The 18,275-nt window shown below is 52.2% G+C and overlaps 3 protein-coding genes across 3 annotated transcripts; all 3 read right to left on the reverse strand.

Annotated features, from left to right (window-relative positions):
• Positions 1 to 173: 173 nt before the first annotated feature.
• Positions 174 to 4,057, reverse strand: LOC104010310 (11-beta-hydroxysteroid dehydrogenase 1). Its single transcript, XM_009462414.2, has 6 exons — positions 3,784 to 4,057; positions 3,058 to 3,188; positions 2,344 to 2,455; positions 2,026 to 2,211; positions 1,337 to 1,480; positions 174 to 881 (listed from the first exon to the last, which is right to left on the reverse strand). Exons 1-6 carry the CDS (start codon positions 3,869 to 3,871, stop codon positions 661 to 663), a joined length of 882 nt encoding a protein of 293 aa, XP_009460689.1. The 5' UTR covers positions 3,872 to 4,057; the 3' UTR covers positions 174 to 660.
• A 1,247-nt stretch (positions 4,058 to 5,304) lies between these two features.
• On the reverse strand, positions 5,305 to 10,395 carry LOC104010345 (11-beta-hydroxysteroid dehydrogenase 1). Its single transcript, XM_087762087.1, has 6 exons — positions 9,685 to 10,395; positions 8,947 to 9,077; positions 8,259 to 8,370; positions 7,431 to 7,616; positions 6,462 to 6,605; positions 5,305 to 5,891 (listed from the first exon to the last, which is right to left on the reverse strand). Exons 1-6 carry the CDS (start codon positions 9,770 to 9,772, stop codon positions 5,647 to 5,649), a joined length of 906 nt encoding a protein of 301 aa, XP_087618213.1. The 5' UTR covers positions 9,773 to 10,395; the 3' UTR covers positions 5,305 to 5,646.
• Positions 10,396 to 15,794: 5,399 nt separating this feature from the next.
• Positions 15,795 to 16,828, reverse strand: G0S2 (G0/G1 switch 2). The gene is made up of 2 exons (XM_087762159.1): positions 16,722 to 16,828; positions 15,795 to 16,417 (listed from the first exon to the last, which is right to left on the reverse strand). Exon 2 carries the CDS (start codon positions 16,381 to 16,383, stop codon positions 16,084 to 16,086), a length of 300 nt encoding a protein of 99 aa, XP_087618285.1. The 5' UTR covers positions 16,384 to 16,417; positions 16,722 to 16,828; the 3' UTR covers positions 15,795 to 16,083.
• Between the last annotated feature and the right edge of the window lie 1,447 nt (positions 16,829 to 18,275).

Consider the following 18,275-nt stretch of genomic DNA (forward strand, 5'->3'; position numbering starts at 1 on the left):
GTGTATTGGCAGCTGAGGAGAGGTCACCAATGGCAGAAATTCATTAAGGTCTTTAGAGAAGTGAAAGCTGTGTTAATGCAAATCATGCAGGGAGGTCGGCTTAACCAGCTGGGTGCTGATAAGGGCTCTGTGCCTATGCATATGGAAAAGGAACACAAGTAAATGCGGAGAGCTCGTAAAGTAACGTAGGTTTTATTTTTACAAAGACCAGCCTAAAGGGATACGTGACAAAAAATTTCCCGGTTCAAAGACCCTCTCCTGGCTTTGGGTGGTTTGTGCTGCTTGGCCCAAATCCTCGTTCTGGGCCGTGGCTCTGCTCGCTTCCCGCAGTGCTCAGCACCGCTGCCTTTGGGGCTTTTGGTGGGGGAACAGTAATTCTGGAGGCTGAGCAGGTAATCTGCTGGCGAGCAGATCCTGCTGCCAGGAGCTTCTCTGAAGTGCCTCTTGGTTGGAAAAAAGCCAGTCGCAAGAGTTCGTTACTAAAAAGGATGTTGTCATGCTGCATGTTATAGGCTTCTGGTGCATCCCGTCTTGGCTTCCAGGGTGCATCAGCATGGGACTGCACCAGTGGCATGGAAAAGGGCACCCAAGTGGCCAGATTAACACCCAAATCCCTCGTGCCTGGCCCAAGGTGCGCCGGTGCGCTTGCTGCCCCAGGGGCTATGTTCTTCTGATGTTTTCCACCTTATAGTTGCTCCTGATGAGGGAGTCGAGGAAGTCGGGGGCTATCTCCTTGAGGAGGAGCAGGCTGCCCATTGCCCAGGATGGGTAGCGCAGCTCCCGCTGGCGCAGCACCCCACTCTTGATGATCTCCAGCGCGCACTCCTCCTTTGGTGCCGGCGTGTCCCGGATGGCATGCGAGACTGCTCGCACGGCGTTCTCTGGAGGGACGGGAGGACGGGGAGGGAAGGAGCAGTGTCAGATGGAGGGGCTGCCACAGGCACCGCCGGCTCAGTGGGGGTGTCTGTAGCTTCCTCTAACACACTGACAAACTCTGGGGATCAGACCTACTTAACAAGGCTTAGAATAGTTAAAATAAATAACAATTATAGCCATGTCCTTCCCATTCCTTTCCACCTCTTGAGTGACCATAGGACGGAATCCCTGCCTCCCCTCAATTTACTGCAAGGATAGCACAGTCAAAGGTCTCGGGCCACAGCTTTTAAAGAGCTGGGGTCCTGTTTCCACAATTGCACAGCCGCTGCAGGCTGAGGGTCCAGCAGCAGTGGCGAAGCAGTGTGCTGAGCAGCCTGGGGCCGGGGGGTGGGGGGTGGGCTCGGCTTGGCTCTGTCTGGAAATGCACTGAGTTGCAGGGCCTCAGTGATGCTGAGCTTACCCGTGTCGATGTAGCCCAGGATGCAGAGTGTGATGGAGACGTTGACCTTGTCTATGATGAATTCATGTCGCAAGGAGCTGAAAAATCCATCTAAGGCGAACTTAGTTGCGGAATAGGGAGCTACAAACGGGCTGCCAGTTTTACCTGGAGCAGAGACACAATGTCGGGGTTCATGTACTGGGCAGACACCAGGCTGCATGGCTCTCCCTTCCTCTTGACCTTCAAGTAGCTACAATATTGTGATTTAGGATGACTGAGTCATGTCATGAATGCTTGAGAGAAATAAACAAATGCAGGAATGTTTAAAATGTAACATATGGCATACAGTGGCATGAATACCTTCAGTTGTGGGCAATACTGTTGTATGCCTGTATATATACCCTTGTACACCAAATGCATGTATAATACCTGGCCATGCACATAAAATAACGTGCAGTGGCGTACCGTTGACTGCAATGTGTGAAGGGGATTAGTGGGGGCAAAGAGACTAGTAGGGCAGGGTGTAGAATATAAATCCCGCAGAGGACTTGAATTGTGCATCCAGGATATAAATCATATGCTGATCCCAGCGGGGTGGCTCTCTGCCTTATGGTCCTTATTCTGCCTGTTGAAGAGGAGCTGCAGCGGGCATCCCTTGCAGGCAGAGGGAGGGATGTGGGCAGGGAGAGCCTGGTCCCTTGTGTGCTCACCTGCCAGGGATGAAACCACTACGATGCTGCCCTCGCTCTCCTTCAGCATGGGCAGGGCAGACGTGGTCATCGCCACATAGCTGAGGAAGTTGATCTCCATGAGCTTTCGTACGTGCCCAACGTCCCCATTGAAGTAGTTGAAGTAGGAGAAACCAATGTGATTTAGGATGAGCATATCGAGGCCTCCTGGAAGCAGAGCATGTTTGCTATTAGCAACCAGCATCTAAAACCAAAACAGCTGCTTGGTGGCTGGAATGGCCCCAAAAATGTAGCGCAGGGTGTGTTGGGGAGTGAGAGGGGCGGCTCCCCACCACCTACCCCAGGTGTTCTCAGCCTCCCTCACCACCACCTCGGGGAACGTGGCGTCCTCCATAGAGCCGCTCACGTAGCGGGCAGATGCGGCACCAAGCTTGAGGCACTGCTCCACAACCTGCGGCGACAGCGAGAGTGGTGTTGGCGATGGACCCCTCCTCCATGGACACCACCCCCGTCCCCAGCCCGTGATGCTGTTGCTGTCTTGGGGTGCATGGGGAGCATCTCCCTGTCCTGCTGGAAACCCTTTTCCCTTCATGGGAGGAAAAATATTGCTCAGAGAAACGTTTCTGGTTGCAGAGTTAAACAGTGGCACATCTGAGCCAAATATATAGTTTTTATAAATAGGGTTATTGCTTAATTTTGATTCTGTTGTATATGGAATGCAAAACAAGCTCAGACTTTGAGAAAGGGTAAGGGTTGATCAGACCAGGACTTGGGCAGACTGGTGGTGTCCTTGGTGGTGGAGATCAGAATTCACAGCTGAAGACCGCGGAGAAAGAAATGCTGTGCTGTCAGCATTGAAAACCCCATTTTGTTGCGGTGAGGGGGTGTGTGTGTTAGAACAGGCTCATGCTGGGGAAACGCTGGGGTGGATCTGTAGGGTGTCTGGCATCCCTGTGTGCCCGGGCCAGCGTGAATATCTGCATTCTGCCCGCTTGTGGGGTTCTGGGTTGCAAATGTGTTTTGCCTGCCTGGTGTACTCTGCTCGCCATTTACTTTCTGCAGCTTGGCCTCCGTCCGTGCTGTGAGCAGTAGGTGGGCCTCCATGCGTGCCAGGTGATAGGCCATCTGCTCCCCGATGCCGCTGCTGGCTCCTGTCACGATCACCCGTTTCCCCTGGAGCATTTCTGGGGAGGAGGGTGCAGGGCTCAGAGCTGGCACAGCCCGCACCGTCCCCCTGCCCGCGGGCACCACGGCTCCTCTCTGCCCCTGCTGCCCCTCGCCTTTGGGTGCGGGGAGCTGCTGCAGCATGCACTGCCCTGCTGCAGCATGCACTGCTCATGCAGACCCCGACTGGAGTCTGGTCGTTAATCCCAGTTTGGTGGGGAGTGCGTGCGAGGCTTGAGCTCCGCATCCAGCCTGGTCTGGGAGCGGCTTTTGGAAATGGCAAGAGTTGAATAATAAAACAATTAAATGCTTTAAGTGGATAACTGCGTGTTTCCCAAATAAATCACTTTCTGAGCTCAGACACTCACCACGCGTCCCGGCAGACCCCAGCGTAATCCCGTGAGCTTTCCTGTGCGGCACAGGGGGCTCTGAGCCCTTGCGCCGGGAGCTGCCTGCGCTCCCCTCCGAGCTCTCAGCCCTCCTGCGCTTTGGCTCTTCCAGCTGTGCTTTGAAAGCCCTTCAAATGGCCCGTGCTCTCCTGTGTGGGCACGCGCTGCCGCTCTGGAAGCAGCCTCCCTGATTGTGCTTTTAAAGCGTGTTTTTCCAATGACTTACCTTCACTGAAATTCTCAGGTGCTGAATAAAAATAAAAAGCCAGCGCCAGTCCCAGCAAGGGGGTGAAAATCTTCAGAAGCAGACCCATCTCTCTGCAAAAGTACAGACAGGAGGGAGACAAACTCCGTGGCTCTGACCGTGGAGAGGTGGACACGTCAGTAGGTTGCAAACGGGGCTGGGAGCGCTAGCAGTTTTGAACTGATTCTCGTCTTGCACAAGTTTGCTGGTATCTGTTGGACTTTTTCTTTGCGCTTCCTGTGATTTAGCAAACATTAACCTAATGGAGAGTGTCACTTTGGACTTTAGACTGTCCCTTTGCACCCTTGTCCTGCCAAGAGTCCTGGGTGTGTTTTTGAGAGCGTTGAAGGAAGGCCCTGAGAAGCTTCCAGCTCCATAGAGCAGTGGGCGTGCTGGTTGGTGGCTGCCTTGGGGCTGGGGCACCCGTGTCCCCTCAGTGCAGACCTCCATAGGATGGGCCACCTTCTCTCTCTTCCACTCCGTGTCTGAACCTGAGGCCACACTTCTCTTCCTTTCTGGCTGCTGCAAGGATTTGTTGATCAGCGGCGGTCACTGTGGTACAGGTTCATAGGGATGTCTAGAGAGAGCAGGACTGGCACAGTTTGCGTTTTTAGACCCTTACTGGTGCTCCTGGCTTATCCTACCTACGTGGTATCACCACTGGTGTAATGCTGACAGTTTGTTGGGCGGCTCTTACACCTAAAATTGCACTCTTGTCTTGAGGAATCCATTGATTGCAAAAGGCAGTAAGAAAGCCAAGCGGGTGAATACTAAAGATCTTCAGCTTTTACAAGCGTTGCATGTCACACTGCTCAGCATCTGCCTGGGCATATGGCGAATGGATTTGCAAATAATTTTCTGAAAGAGAAAGTTTAAAGGGCAAAGCCTGCTCTGTGTGCACTGGCTTGTGTAGGCAATCTTGGGGCAAGGAGAACAGAAGTGCCGGTTCCTGATTTCCTTCAGAAAGTGAGGAGCAAACTGATCATGGGGAGTGCTTCAGTGGGAAGGGTTTGGGGAGGTTTCACATGGTTTTGTCTTAGGGCAGGTACCAGTTGGTGCTCCGATGGCCAGAACCATGTTAGACGTAAAGGTGCCAACTTGGGCACTGCTGCCAGGGTCGGGGAGGCGGTGCAGAGCGCGCTGCGGGCTTCTGCTTTGGTTTCGTGTTCAGCATGCGTTGCTCCTGGGGCCTGAGCTCTCGGCGATGCAGCAGTGCTGCGCATCTAGAAGGCATTTTCCAGTTGTAATGTTTGCGTAAGAAACTGCCTACCAAGTTTGGGAAGTTTTGCTTGGGGTAAAAACTTGCATTTAATTTGGCCATTAAACTAACAACAAAAAAAAAAAGGCTAAAAAGGCAGTTATTCTGAAGATGAAATAATGAAGGATTATTGCAAGGATTCAGCTTCCCTGGGGAAGGCACGTCAGTGGGGTTGTGCCTGTTTACAGCAGCATTTAGTAGCGGAGGAAGAGGGGATAAAAAACCCCGCAGAACGCGCACACCTGTTAGGTTAGGAAATTTTATTTAGTCATTACTTTGTGACTACCCTTCCGTCGTCTGGGGAAGGGACGGGGTCCAACCCGGCGGGGTGCTGCAGGGGATTCCCCTCCCACGCCTGGCCCCGCACTACGCGGCCGTCCCGAGCGGCCCCCTCAGAGCCCGGGCGACCTAATTAAAACTATAAAATCATTAACTTTATCCAAAGCGCCAGCGGAGGTTTCCAACGGGAGGCCCGTCCCTACCGTGCGAGGCGGGGCCCCGGCTGCAAGGCCCGTCTCCGCCGGCAGAGGAGGGTGTTGGACCGGCGGAGCCTCCCGAGCCGGCGGCCGCCGCTCGTTACAACGCAATTAAGCGGGAGGGCGGTGCCGGGGGGGGTTGCTCTTCAGGCTGTCCAGCCGGTAGCGGCTCCTGACCAGGTAGTCCAGGAGGTCGGCGGCCCAGTCCCGCAGCAGGAGGGGGATCCTGGTGGAGCCGTACCGGTAGTAGAGCTCCCGCCGGCGGAGCGCCCCGGCCTGCAGCACCGCCAGCGCGCACTCCTCCCGCGGCGCCGGCGACACCAGCAGCAGCTCGGCGGCGGCGCGCAGCGCGTTCTCTGCCCGGGAGCAGAAGGGACTCAGGCGGGGAGGGCTGCGGCCCGCGGAGGGGCCGAGGAAGGCCGTCTCGTTGGGTTAGCGTCGGCGGGGATGAGCGGGGCTTGCGAAGCGTTTGTTAGCGGTGGGCGGCAGAGTCATGAGCCGAAATCCCTCTCCGCTGCCCAGCACATGCAGAACTCTTCCAGCCGCCCTAACCATCAGTTTGCATTCCCACGCCTTACCGTCGCATCGATAGGTGGGATTAACGGGAGATAGGTGGCTGGCACATCCATTTGTACTAATTGAATGTTGGGCTGTGCCAGCCCGTGTGCGGTGGCTGGTTTTATGCAGCGGGCAGGAAGAAATCAGTTTTGAGTCTTTTTTTTTTTTTTTTTTTTTTTTTTGGTAGAAGAGAGGTAGGATCCCCCCGAGATCCGTGGGTGTTTTGCATGCACTTGTGCTACAGCGGGGCTGGAGGAAAAGCAGCAGCGGAGGTGAAAGGGGAGGGTCGGGGGCTGAGGGGCAGGATAAGAAGCTGAGGAGGTGATGCTCGGCTCCTGATCAGCCGGATCAAACAGCACCGATCTTACCAGTATCGATGAAGCCCAGGATGCAGAGCGTGATGGAAACATTAATGCTTTGAATGGTGAATTCCTGCCTCAGGGAGCTGAAAAATCCATCCAGGGCAAACTTAGTTGCAGAGTAGGGGACCGTAAGGGGAAACCCGACTTTACCTGGACACAGAGTGAAGTTCTGTTATAGCACAGAAAGCTGCTCTGCCCCAGACTCTGTTTTGCTCTGCAACAGATAGGGTGTTTTACCCAAAGGGAGTTTACTGTTAGTGAAATGTCATCCTGGCATCTGAACAGCAGCATTACAAACATTCCCATCAGCTTCCACCTCTTTTAAGGTCTTAAGGCCAATGCTATGGCTCATGTCTCTGCTCAGGGTATGAGCAACCTGCAGTAACTAGGAAACCCTCAGAGGGGAGAGATGGAGCAAAGTTTAAACTCTTCTCTCTGGATCCTGAGCTAAGCTGATCGCCAGAAGACCAACCAACATCTTGGCTGTCGGGGGGACATCTGTTAGTAATTTAGTTTTCTGACTTAACAGAAATTTAGTAGAACAGAGTCATGTTTTTGTGAATAGAGTCAGTCAATAAGTCACTCTACAAATATTAGTGGGAACTTGACCTACCAAACCAAGAGGAACAGCCAGAGATCCAAAGCAGTGAGAAATTACTGCATTTCCACTTTTCTCCTTAAAACCGGAGGTGCGTGAGCTCTGCTGCCCGAATGAGCCTGACTCTGGGGTGTGGGGTTTAATTACAGGGATGGTCACAAAGCAAGCTGGGGCGATTGGATTGCATCAGAGAACAAATTCCATTGAGAAAATAGAAAAAAGATCTGGATTTGGGTCTTGTGGCGTTTTTTTGAGTGCGTTAAGCAGCTGTGGCCCCTTTACGATGCCTGGTGTCTCCGCGTGCTGCTTACTGCTCACAATCAGCCCACGGCGTCTTTTGACTGAATCCCATGTCACCTACCTCGCTCCCCACTCACCTGCCATGGATGAAACCACTACGATGCTGCCCTCGCTCTCCTTCAGCATGGGCAGGGCAGATGTGGTCATCGCCACGTAGCTGAGGAAGTTGATCTCCAGAAGCTTTCGCACGTGATCGACGTCCCCATTGAAATAACCGAAGTACGACGTGCCGACGTGATTAAGAATCAGCATGTCTAGGCCTCCTGCAAGCAGAGGAGCAGGCATTAGTGCTGGGTGGGAGAGGGCTACAACCAGCAGAGCAGAACCTTTCCTGGGAGCAGAATAAATGTAATCAAAAGAAATCAGGTTTTTGGGTCAGAGCTGTGGCCTGTCATCTCTGTAGTAGGGATATAGTCTGGATGGTGGCTGCCAGTAAAAATTTTGTCATGATTTTTTCTTCCGTGATTCAAAACAAAAATACCATGGCACGAGGGAGATCACCCTCGAGTTGTCTGATGGCCTGGGGTGGGAGAGGGAGTAGTCCACGCAGAGCTGAAACATTGCACTTCTGCAGCCGTGACCCATGACCGCAATAGCAAGGCTGCTACGGGCCTGATGGATGGTTTCAGACCACAGTAGCTGGGGGTGATGAAATGCAGGCTTATGACACTGGGACAGGGTGTCGTGAGGGCGCAGAGCTGAAATCGAGAGCGCAGTTCAGTTTGAGCTGGAGCGATGAAGCTGGGCGGCGGAACAGGACTGCAAAGGGCATAATTAGGGAAAAACCTCTCCTGTCTCGCCCCATCTCTCCTGCTTTTTTTAGTGGGCATGTGGCAAAAAGCAGCATGGCCAAGGAGAGATGCAATGTTCCGCAGTCGTTTGTGGAGAGCAGGCTGTAAACGTACCCAGCAAGGTCTCTGCCTCCTTCACCACGTGCTCGGCGAAGGCCATGTCCTCCATGGTGCCACTGACGTACCGCGCGGAGGCTGCTCCCAGCTCCAGGCACCGCTCCACCACCTGCCGCACCAACACCACGCGTCAGCAACCCCTTTCCCTGCCCTGGGAAGCCTGCTGCCATAGTGAAAGAGGGTGGCTGTGCTCCCTGTGATGTGTCCCTGCCTTAAAACAGCGGTTTGGAGTTTCGGGAGTATGTTTGGAGCCTTTTAAGCTTCAAAGGGAGCCTGAAAAATTATTCCTTTGGTGAATGCGTTACCCAAAGCAGCCTGGCTCTCTGTTGGTGCAGTCTGTGCTGGAATTGCACGCGTATAGGATGAGCAGGGAGCTTGTATATCACTGCAGTGGAATGAGGGTGTGTGTGGGGATTTGTGTACATAACTAAGCAAGCTTAAATATCATAATACGTGCTATGCAGAGTGCATGTATCTGCAGGAGAGGGATTTCTGTGCATGCGGGAGCCCCAGACAGTGCAAGTATACGTACCTGTGAACGTAACTGTGCCTACCTGCTATTTGTGCCATAGCAATTACATGTGCATATATTCATGCGTGCACCTGTGATGTGAGACTGGCCTTCGTACGTTTGTGTGCGCACCGCCGTGAACATGCATGTGTGAGTGCTTAGCTTGCCATTTACTTTCTGTAGCTTGGCCTCTGTCCGTGCTGTGATCAAAATGTGGGATCCCATCCGCGCCAGGTGATACGCCATCTGCTCTCCAATTCCAGTGCTTGCTCCAGTGACGATCACCCGCTTCCCTTTCAGCATCTCTGGGGACCAAGGCACAGGGATTTAATTTATCCAAACCCTATTTAAAAATAAAATAGAATAAAATCCCCTAATGCCCCTGAGAGTAAGTAGTTAATTGGAAGCTAAGCGAGCCTGCAAGTGCAGTGTGTCTGGCACCAGGACGTCTCTTCCATCTGCTGGAAAAAGCCGTGCTGAGAAGCGGCTGCAGCTCCTCGCCGAGTGCAGTGACACCAGGACAGCGCTCGGCTCCTTCAGCGTTTTTTTCCACAAGTCAGGACACAACTTATAAACACCCCAACTATTTTGTAGGAAAAACTATCTACTAAGTGCATGCTTCAAAACTTAAAATCCAATATTTAAAAGTCGCATTTATAAATTCTTTTGCTACACGCCGGAAAATGGAGTGTTCTGAGCCCTCTCCGTCCCAGCCCCCTGCCTGACCTGCTCCCCCAGGAAGCTCGTTACTTGCTTGATTTCAGATCTTTGTTAAAACAACTTTCCGGTTACCAGCCACCACACAAAGGCTCTGCCGTGATTTGGTCCAAGCTCTGCACAGTTTCTATGCAAAACACTCAAATGCGGCTTTTAATATTGTTCCTTAAAGACAGATTCACTTTTAATACTTACCAGGTTTGAAAGTCTCCCTCGCAGAATAAAACCAGAAGGCCAAAACCAATCCCAAAAAGGGAATGAAAATCTTTTGCAACCGACCCATCCCACTGTGGAGTTGGGAAATAAAGCATGAAAGAGACGGGAGGAGGAGAAAAAAAACCACTATGCAGAGCTGCTCCAGAGGGAAGCAGTAATGCCAATTCTTTAAAACCTGCTAGAGAAGGAACTGCAACTTCCGAAGCACTGGAAAATCACGGGTGGATGGATAAGTGAAGCAAACCCTTTGATTTGCTTCCCCGCTGGAGCTGGCAAACCTCGGCCTAACCGAGGGTGCTGTTTCAGTTCTGCCCAGTTCTTTTCATATTTCCTGTCCTACGTTAAAATGCAGAATTTTGCACAACACCCTGGAAGAGGTGTGTCTTTGCTGAGCAGCATCAAGTTTCACTTCGAGAACATCAGAGGCAGCCCTAGTGCAGGTGGTTAAACATCGCCTTTTATTCCCACCGGCGCTGTACGCGGGTGCGTGCGGAGATGCAGCCTGGGTCCGATGGCTGCCGAAAGCCTCGTGGTGGGTCAGGTGCTGGGGGAGCAACCGGGGGCCGCCGTGCTGCGGGGGGATGTGCAGCAAAGGTCCTGGGCTCCCCGGGGCATCTCTACTTTGTGCCCCGAGGCAGCTGCCTGCCACCGGGATGCTGGGCAGTGGGGACCCAGCAGTGTGTACCACCCCTAAACAGCTCCAAAATGCTTTGCTGAGGCGGGGTTTGTTTTTTCATCTCCAGTCCTGTGAGCAGATGAGGGAGTGGGGTCTGAGCTGAATGTGGTTGGGTGGTGGAGTTCGCTGGCATTGCTTCTGCTTCATGGATTATTTTTTTTTTTTTTTTTTCTTTTCTGCTTCAGTCTCAACTTTCCCTCTGATAAGAAGCACTCAACCCACACTTGGTCAGATAACACCAGTACAGTCACTTCGCCTTTTCCTGCCTCCCTTTGCTTTGAACTTGGGTTGTGATCATGGGGCAACCATTTCATTCCTTGGCTTGGAAAAAAACCCAGACTAATTAACCTTATCTCAGCTGTCATCTTGTCCATGTTGCCAGCAAGGAGGGAAGCTCTTTTCAGATATTGTTGTTTATTACTAGCATTAGGATACTGCAGTAAAGCAATAACTGTCAACCTTTGTGCACCGGCTGCAAGTGTGTTGGGAAGGGATCGTGCTCTTTGCTCTGCGTCGGCACGGGGAGACGCAGGGCCAGAGGCGGCCGGTGGGTACGGAGCCAAACGCAGCTCTCGCCTTGCTGGTGTGGTGTTTAATGAGAATTGTGGGTTTGTCTGGGCTTTTTGTGTGAAACAAAGTTAGCTGATAATAAAAGACTGAAATACTGAATATTTTGGGCATAACTTAAACGTTTTATAAAAAAAATTTGTGTGTGCGCGCCATTTAGGGTGTCCTGTGTGGAAATGAAGCCGGGGGTGCTGGCGTGGTCCTGGGAGGGCTGGGGGCTGCGACTGCAGCGGGAGCTGCCGGATCCGGCCGTGCCTGGCTGCCCACGTGGCTTTGCTTTTGGCCATCTGTCGCCCTTCCAGGGCGCTGCTGCTCCTCACTCCCACTCGCAGCTTTTTCTGGGTTTGTTTTGCTGTATGCAACTTAAGAACTTGTTTTTAACCTTTTCCTGGGGGTGGGGAGCGAGGGAAGGGAGAGGAGGGCAGGAAGAGGTGACTGCAGAGAAGCGTTTTCTCATCTCAGCCCACGAGGCCGGTGCTGGCCCCGCTGCTGCCAAACCTTCGTGCCTTGGCAGAGGGGAGCCCGGTGGCGTGCCCAGCCCGGTGAGACGGAGCTCCGGGAGCACGGGGGAGCAACCTCTTGCTTCTGAAATGTCTTCACCTGAATTTTCCTGGATGTATCCCCCCTGCTGCACATCGTTTCTCTATCGCTCGTCTCTTTGAAGCTGTGTTTTTCAAGGAGTGACGCTCGATGTTGTGCTAACCGCTCTGCGCAGGGGAGGTTCTTCATTTAGTGCTGCCTGGAGCTCACTGGAAGGAAACGAAGACGCGAAGGAAATCTGTTCCGACAACAGACTGGCGGAGCAGCCGAGGGGAGCTGCTGCAGAGCCCCTGCCGTGCCCGCAGCCCCACGCTGCCTGGAGGAGCACGTTCCAGGGGCAGGGCTGGGGCTCAGGCAGGTTCGTGCATGCAGCTCAGGGACTCCAAAGCACTTAGGAAGGAATTGGGATACCATTTCTTTTTTGTTTGTTCGTTTTGAGTGATATTTGGCTTTTTTCAACCCATTATCAAATCTTTATTAAATGCAGAGGATTTTCCTTCCTCCCCTCCTTTCCTTTGTCATGTAGACATTAAAACATTATTTCTCATACCCAGCTCTCCCAGCATACTTTACCACGAGCACAGACTTTATTCCTTTCTTTACAGATATCACCATTGTAAAGGGCTGCCCTCAGTTATATTTGCATTAGGCCGATGTGCGTGTCGACATGATGCTGTTAGGCTGTGACAGATGCGTGTGTGTTTTGGCGTGGCTGCACGCCGCCTCGCCGTGGCTCCTGGACGCGGCCCGCGGGCAGTGCAGGCGTCCTGCGAACGCCGTTGCTGTCACGGCTGCACAGCTCCCAAAAATGCACTCTCAGATCCCAAGGGAGACTTGAGACGATTGTAGGTGTGGGTTTGGTTTGACATGATATTTCTACTCGCTGCCAGTTTAGAGAAAATACTGTGATGTTTAAGCCATGTCTAAGCATTAAATTTATTTTTTTTTTTTCTGCGTGACCAAATCAGGAATTGCTGCCTTGGTATTTGATTGTTGGTACTGTGGCTGCTTTAAGTCTTGGCCACTATCCATGTTCCCGATGCCCTTGCTGCTGGGTGGCAGAGGCTGGTATGCTTATCTGGGCCCTTAATTTTAGCCTGGCAGCTCTTGAAACATCTAGAGGCCAAACCGCAAATAGCGAGTGAGGACTCTGTAAAGACATTTGGCTCGTGCCCTTGAAGCGATTGGCCTGTGAGGGGGGCTGCTGGGTTTTAGGTGGCCTCCAACTCCATACGATGAAAGCCTGGACAATGGCTCCAAGCTGAACTAAGATCTTCGAAGAGGTGTTGCAGGATGGGTACAAATACTCGCCAGGTCTTATGTCAGCTGCAATTTTCCTGAGGATTTAATGTACCAGGAAAATGTCTGAACTCAGTTTACTTTAACCTGGAAATGCGGCAAGGCTTAATGGAAAGAGAATAACAGAAATCAACCCCATTTGACACTCGGCAATCTAACTTGCAACTTGGGCAACATGTGGCTCTCCTCAAGAGCTTATCCCTCAGGCCTCTGGTTTAACTCAGTCTTAAATGCTCCATATGCTTCTACACTGTAGCTTGCCTGAGGTGTCCTTACTGGTACTGACTGTACATCTTATTCCATCTGGTTGCTCTCTGGTATATCCCAGTACTTATAATTAAAATTTCTCTTTGCAATTCACATGTGGGCTTTTGGAATGACTCCGCCGTGCTCTGTTGCCGGTGTGTGTGTATGCTGTTTGCTGGTTGCATGTGACAGTTGTATTGGCCAGGGCTTTCTGCACTTTGGTGTCGAAATAGAGACGTGAGGGGGCTCAGGAGATGGGGCTGGGAAAGAAGCTGCTTTGGAGCGTCGTGCCATCGTTTAAAGACAGGGAAGTTTGCTGAAGCCTTTTAATCTACTGCATCTGGCAAGTCTGTCTTTCATCATAGTTAAAGTGACGTTAAATGGATTACTAAGCCTCCATGCGCGCTGAATTTATCGTTGTGTGGTTTAAATAAGAGTTTATATAGTCATTATGGTAAAATCGGCCATTAATATGTGCCTAATTCACCACTCTGCAGAGAGCTGGTCCTGTCTAATATCAATGCAATCCGCTGTGGAAATGGTACTGCGTAGGCTTGACCTCTCAGGCTGACCTTTCGGGGTAATATGCGGGAGGTAACGACCCCTGAGCTTGCAGTGCGTCAGGAGGCAGGAGATCGCCTTCTGCAGGACATGATTTTACCAGGTTGGCTCCAGAACTGCCGGCACAGCGCGTAGTTTAGCTGCCTAATCCTGTTAGCTGTCTTAGGAGGAACTATTTTGATTGTTCCACAAACCTCTTTGCTTTAAGCTCATAAACCCTGGGACTGGATAACTGTGGAGAGGAGGTGTGGGCTGCAGGGCGCCGGCACGATGCGAGGAGGCCGCCTGCGTGGTGGAGAGGTCCAAACCCAGAAGTGGCGGAGGCCATCCTGGATGGGCTCGCCTGGAGCTCCCTCGTCACCTCTGGACTTGCAAGCTGGGCTGCTCGAGACCAGCTCTATCTCCTCATTTTTAAAATTTTCCCTTTTCCATAGGGCAGGGTGAGACACCTACGACTTGTAGAGAAGGGCTGATTTTGGGAACCGATGTGTGATTGACAGCGTTCGTAGCTGCCCTGGACAAAGACGTGATTCTCATCTCAGTTTAATCCACGTATCAGCTGCTGAGCTCTGCCGCAGCAGCGATGCTTCTGAATTACAGTAATGTGCGAGAGCTCAGACCTGGCAATATTTTCATGCCTGACACAGCCACAGACATTCAGGTCTCTGGTTTATCCATGCACCAGGCGTGACACAGGGAATTCCAGGTCAGCTTTCCCTGTCCCTGAGGCCAAATGTATAATGTCCCTGCAAATGTATAACCTGCTTAAAGCTGGAATTGGGGGGACGATGATGGACGCTCGTCAGCTGATGGCTTTCTTCAGGCCTGAATTCTCCTTTCATGTTTGCCCATTAAATTTCCATTGGTATCAATGAGGTGTTGGATTGTTCAACCTCACCAGAGACCTCAAGGCTTGGTTATGGACTAAATGAAGTATTTCTCAAAGGCAATTTTCAATTTAATTGGACTCTGCTCTTTTCCCCATGAGGAAAAAGTACTCATCATACTTGATTCAAAGCTTGAACAGAGTTTTTGTGCAGACTTGGTAGGATTCCTCCTCCACAATGCGCTGCTGGTTTTTTGACAGAAATAATTGTCAACAAAATGAATTGCATGGTTATGTATTATGATAAATGTAAGGGTGAATTTCAGCTGCCTTCTTATATTTTCAGATTCTGATCTTAACTTGTGCAGCTCTGGGAGGAGCTATAAGTTTGGCACTGGTGTCAGGCAATGCTTTTTCACTTTCCATAGTCTCCTGCTGTTTGTATCAATTGTTTTGCTTTTAGCTAGGTAGCAGCATATCGCTGGGACATCTCCCAATTTCTGTGCAAGGTGTGTAGGCTGCTCCTGCCTCTGCCCCACCGGCCAGGTCTTTGCCCTCGAGCAGATAAAGAGGGATTTTCTGCCCCCGTCATGACTGGCAAGGACTATTTCCCTTCCCTCCCTTCTGTAGCGTGGTCAGGATCTTTCAGCTGTGGCTGTCCAGAGGGTTTATTTGACTGATGTGACATAGTCCTGAATGCAACAGATTCTTAGTAAGCCCAGGAAAGATTTTTTTAAATAGGTGAGAGTCCTCTGACGAGTCTGCCAGTGCCCTGGGCACAGCCCTGAAGCTCTGTTTCCATGCCCTCCGGGCTGACCATGCCATCCCGTCTCTCCATGCTTCAGTCTTTTTCCATCCGTGACACCCCTGTAATACTGGACACTAATATTATTCTGTACAATTAGGTGTCTTTGGTGTGTTTGTGAAGGATCCCAGGAAAGGTAGATTTTTTTTTTTTTAAAGCTTTTCTAGCTGTGCAGCAGCTGTAGCCTGTTGGAGGATTGCTGGGGGACGGACAGGGTTTTTGTACAACAGTTCTGGACACACATGGCCATGGCAGACACGAATCTGTGCCGTTAAACCCAGATAACCCCATGAAGTGCAACCTCACTGCCAACTCAGGGAACGTCTGTCGCCCATGTCAGACACATGCTGCCTCCTCCCATTTTTGGCCCATTTTGGAGGGGAGCAGCTGCTGGAGGTACAGAAACACCAACCCTCGGTCCCCGAGGGAGGCTTTATGGGAGGGTGCTGCCACCACCCTCGGCTGCTCCCTGGGCCCCCCCCCCCCGAGAGAAGCCAGAGGCGCAAGTGAAGCCTATTTGCAAATCTGTAAGAGAAGGGTTTGAAATGAATGCAGCTAGAGAGCACTGGTACCATATAAAATATTTATTGATCTTGCAAAATGATGTAAAATGCATCGGTAATAAAAATAAGAAACCATGCTGTGCATCTTGCACATTTTTATACCAACAAAAGGTATTTTTTCCCACTGCTGCACAGCAGCAAATATAACCGTTCGCTTCTTTCAAGTCTTGCACTTGCGGTCTCCTCCTTCAGCCAACCCTTCTCTCTTCTTGCTGGAACCACCACCAGGTACAACAGGACAGCAGAGTCTCTTGTGCTTGGTTGCTCAGCAGGCACCTCTCCGGCCGCGGGGCTCTTAGGAGGCGTGCTGCCTGGTCACCAGGGCCCTCTGCATCCCCGCCGGCTTCTTGCTCTTCTCCAAGATCAAATCCTCCTGTTTCCGAGGAAGCACTTGCTCTTGCGCCGGGGCAGGTTTCTTCTCCTCCTCTAGCCTCTCCTCAGAGGTGAAAGGACTGCACACTGTCTCCACCAGACCAATAAGCACACCAAAGAAAGCCAGCACGCTGCCCAGCATGTACAGCTTGACCATTTTCCTGTTGGGCTTCTGGCTGAGCATTTCTTTGGCAAAGGGGATCAGCTCATGCATGGTTTCCATTTTTTTGCAGCAGTAGATTTGGAAGGTGTCAGTTCTACGAGAGAAGAGAGGGACATTAGTTAAATCCAGCCGCTGTCTCCTGTAGCGGTCAGAGCCCTCCAGGCAGCCCCAGCTCCCGCAGACCCCCAGCCCTGCTTTAAGCGGGGGTTTTTATTCGCCGGAGGCTCCCTTCAGGCGAACCCACCGGCGCCCCGCCGCGCTGGCCGGGCGGCTGGTGGAGGGAGCTGCGGGGCAGGGCGGACCCTTCGCAGCCGGACCCGGGCTGCAGCAAGGCCGGGGGGGGGGGGTCCAGCGCCGCCCCCCCCCCCCCCGGCGTCCCCCCCATCGCACCCCCTTACCCAGAGGCGGCGGCTGCTGCGGGTCAGGGGAGGGGGCGGTGAGCGCTGCTGGGCTCGGCTCGGCTCGGCTCCGCTCGGCAGCTGCTGCCCGCTGCGGCCGCCGCCGCTGCCTTATATCGCCGGCGGGGCGGGCGGGGCGGGCGGGGCGGGCACGGTGCCCCGAGCACGCCGCCAGCACGGGCCGCCCCCCCGCCGCCTTGGCAGCTCTTGCCCTTAATCCGGCCAGGCTAAAAAAAAACTTTTTTTTTTTTTTTTTTTTTTTCCTTTTACAAAACTTGTTAGTGCCCCCCCCCCCCCCCCAAATTGTCCTGAAGTCCGATTTCACAGCCAGAGATCTCATGTACGGCTTGCAATGCAGCTCCGTGGCTGCTTCTGTAAGAAATATTTAATAAGAAACGTTTAATATATTAGCAGGAGCTGGGCATGAGGGAGAGGGCCCGTGTCCATAGCTCATAAAACATCGCAGTGTTTGGATCTAGGGCTTGGATTTGTGCAAAGTCCGATTCAGCAAAACACACGTTTTCGCCTTGCTGCCCCTTCTTGTAGTGAAGTGGGTAAAAAAAATGCCACAGTGGAGCATAACAGAGGCTATGTTACCCAGGGCAAGGTGTGAAGACGCTTGTTAAAGGTTTCTATAGGTGGTTCACGGGAAGGGGAACCACTAGAAAGTGGATAGATGCAGCATGTGACAGCACCTTGATTTCTTGGAAATAAGAGAATAACTGGAAATTCCTAAGTTAGTGAAAGGTACAGGCAACTTGTGAAGACCCTGTTTTTCACTCTTCCTACGCTTGGTGCTGAAACTCTGTAACACCCCGTTCTAAGTGTCGCTCCTTGTGATTCACCTACAGGACAGCGTATTTCCTTTTTGGGGAAATCCAGAAGGCAGCACTGTCACACCGCTTCCCGGGCTCGCTGCCGAAGAGTATTGCATCAATAACATGCAGCAGATTACATCACCCGCTTCTGCTGGTGGCTTCATCGGCGCACATACGCTGCTCTGGCTGGAAGAACCATATACATGTCAGCGGCTGCTGACCTTAGAGAAGTTGCTAAAGCCACAAGAAGTCGTTGGGATTTACAACTTCTGATTTCGCAGAGCAGATGATGGCGTCTGGACAGATTTCTTACCTGATCCGTATGGCTGGGATGATGGGAATGGCTCTGCCAGGGCGTTATATAGAAAGTACAGTACAGTGTGAGTGGATGGGATAGCGGTGCTTTGAAGGAGCAGTTGGTATATGTGGAAAGAGGCAAAGCTCAAAGGGAGCCTTTGAAAGATGCTGTGAAGGAGGCTGCTGGCTGTGAAGGAGCCTGGTGGCTCCCCAGGCTGCATCTCCTGGAGGGGCACCCAGGGGTGTTCGTAAACCCCGGCGAGGTGCAGCCTGAAGGGTGGGCAGGCAGCCCCCGAAGCAAGCTGGAGCCGAAGGGGGCTTCTCCTCAAGCCAGGGAGGGGAAAAAGGGCGGTTCTCTTACTCCCTGCCCCCAGCGTATGGAAAAGAGGGACTGTGGCACAGGGAACGGGGGTTTGATGCCCCTGAGCTGGGTTTTATC

The sequence above is a fragment of the Nipponia nippon genome, unplaced genomic scaffold (assembly GCF_047370975.1).
Source record: "Nipponia nippon isolate SJK-2023a ecotype South Korea unplaced genomic scaffold, ASM4737097v1 scaffold_25, whole genome shotgun sequence".
In the NCBI taxonomy this organism is placed as follows: Eukaryota; Metazoa; Chordata; class Aves; order Pelecaniformes; family Threskiornithidae; genus Nipponia; species Nipponia nippon.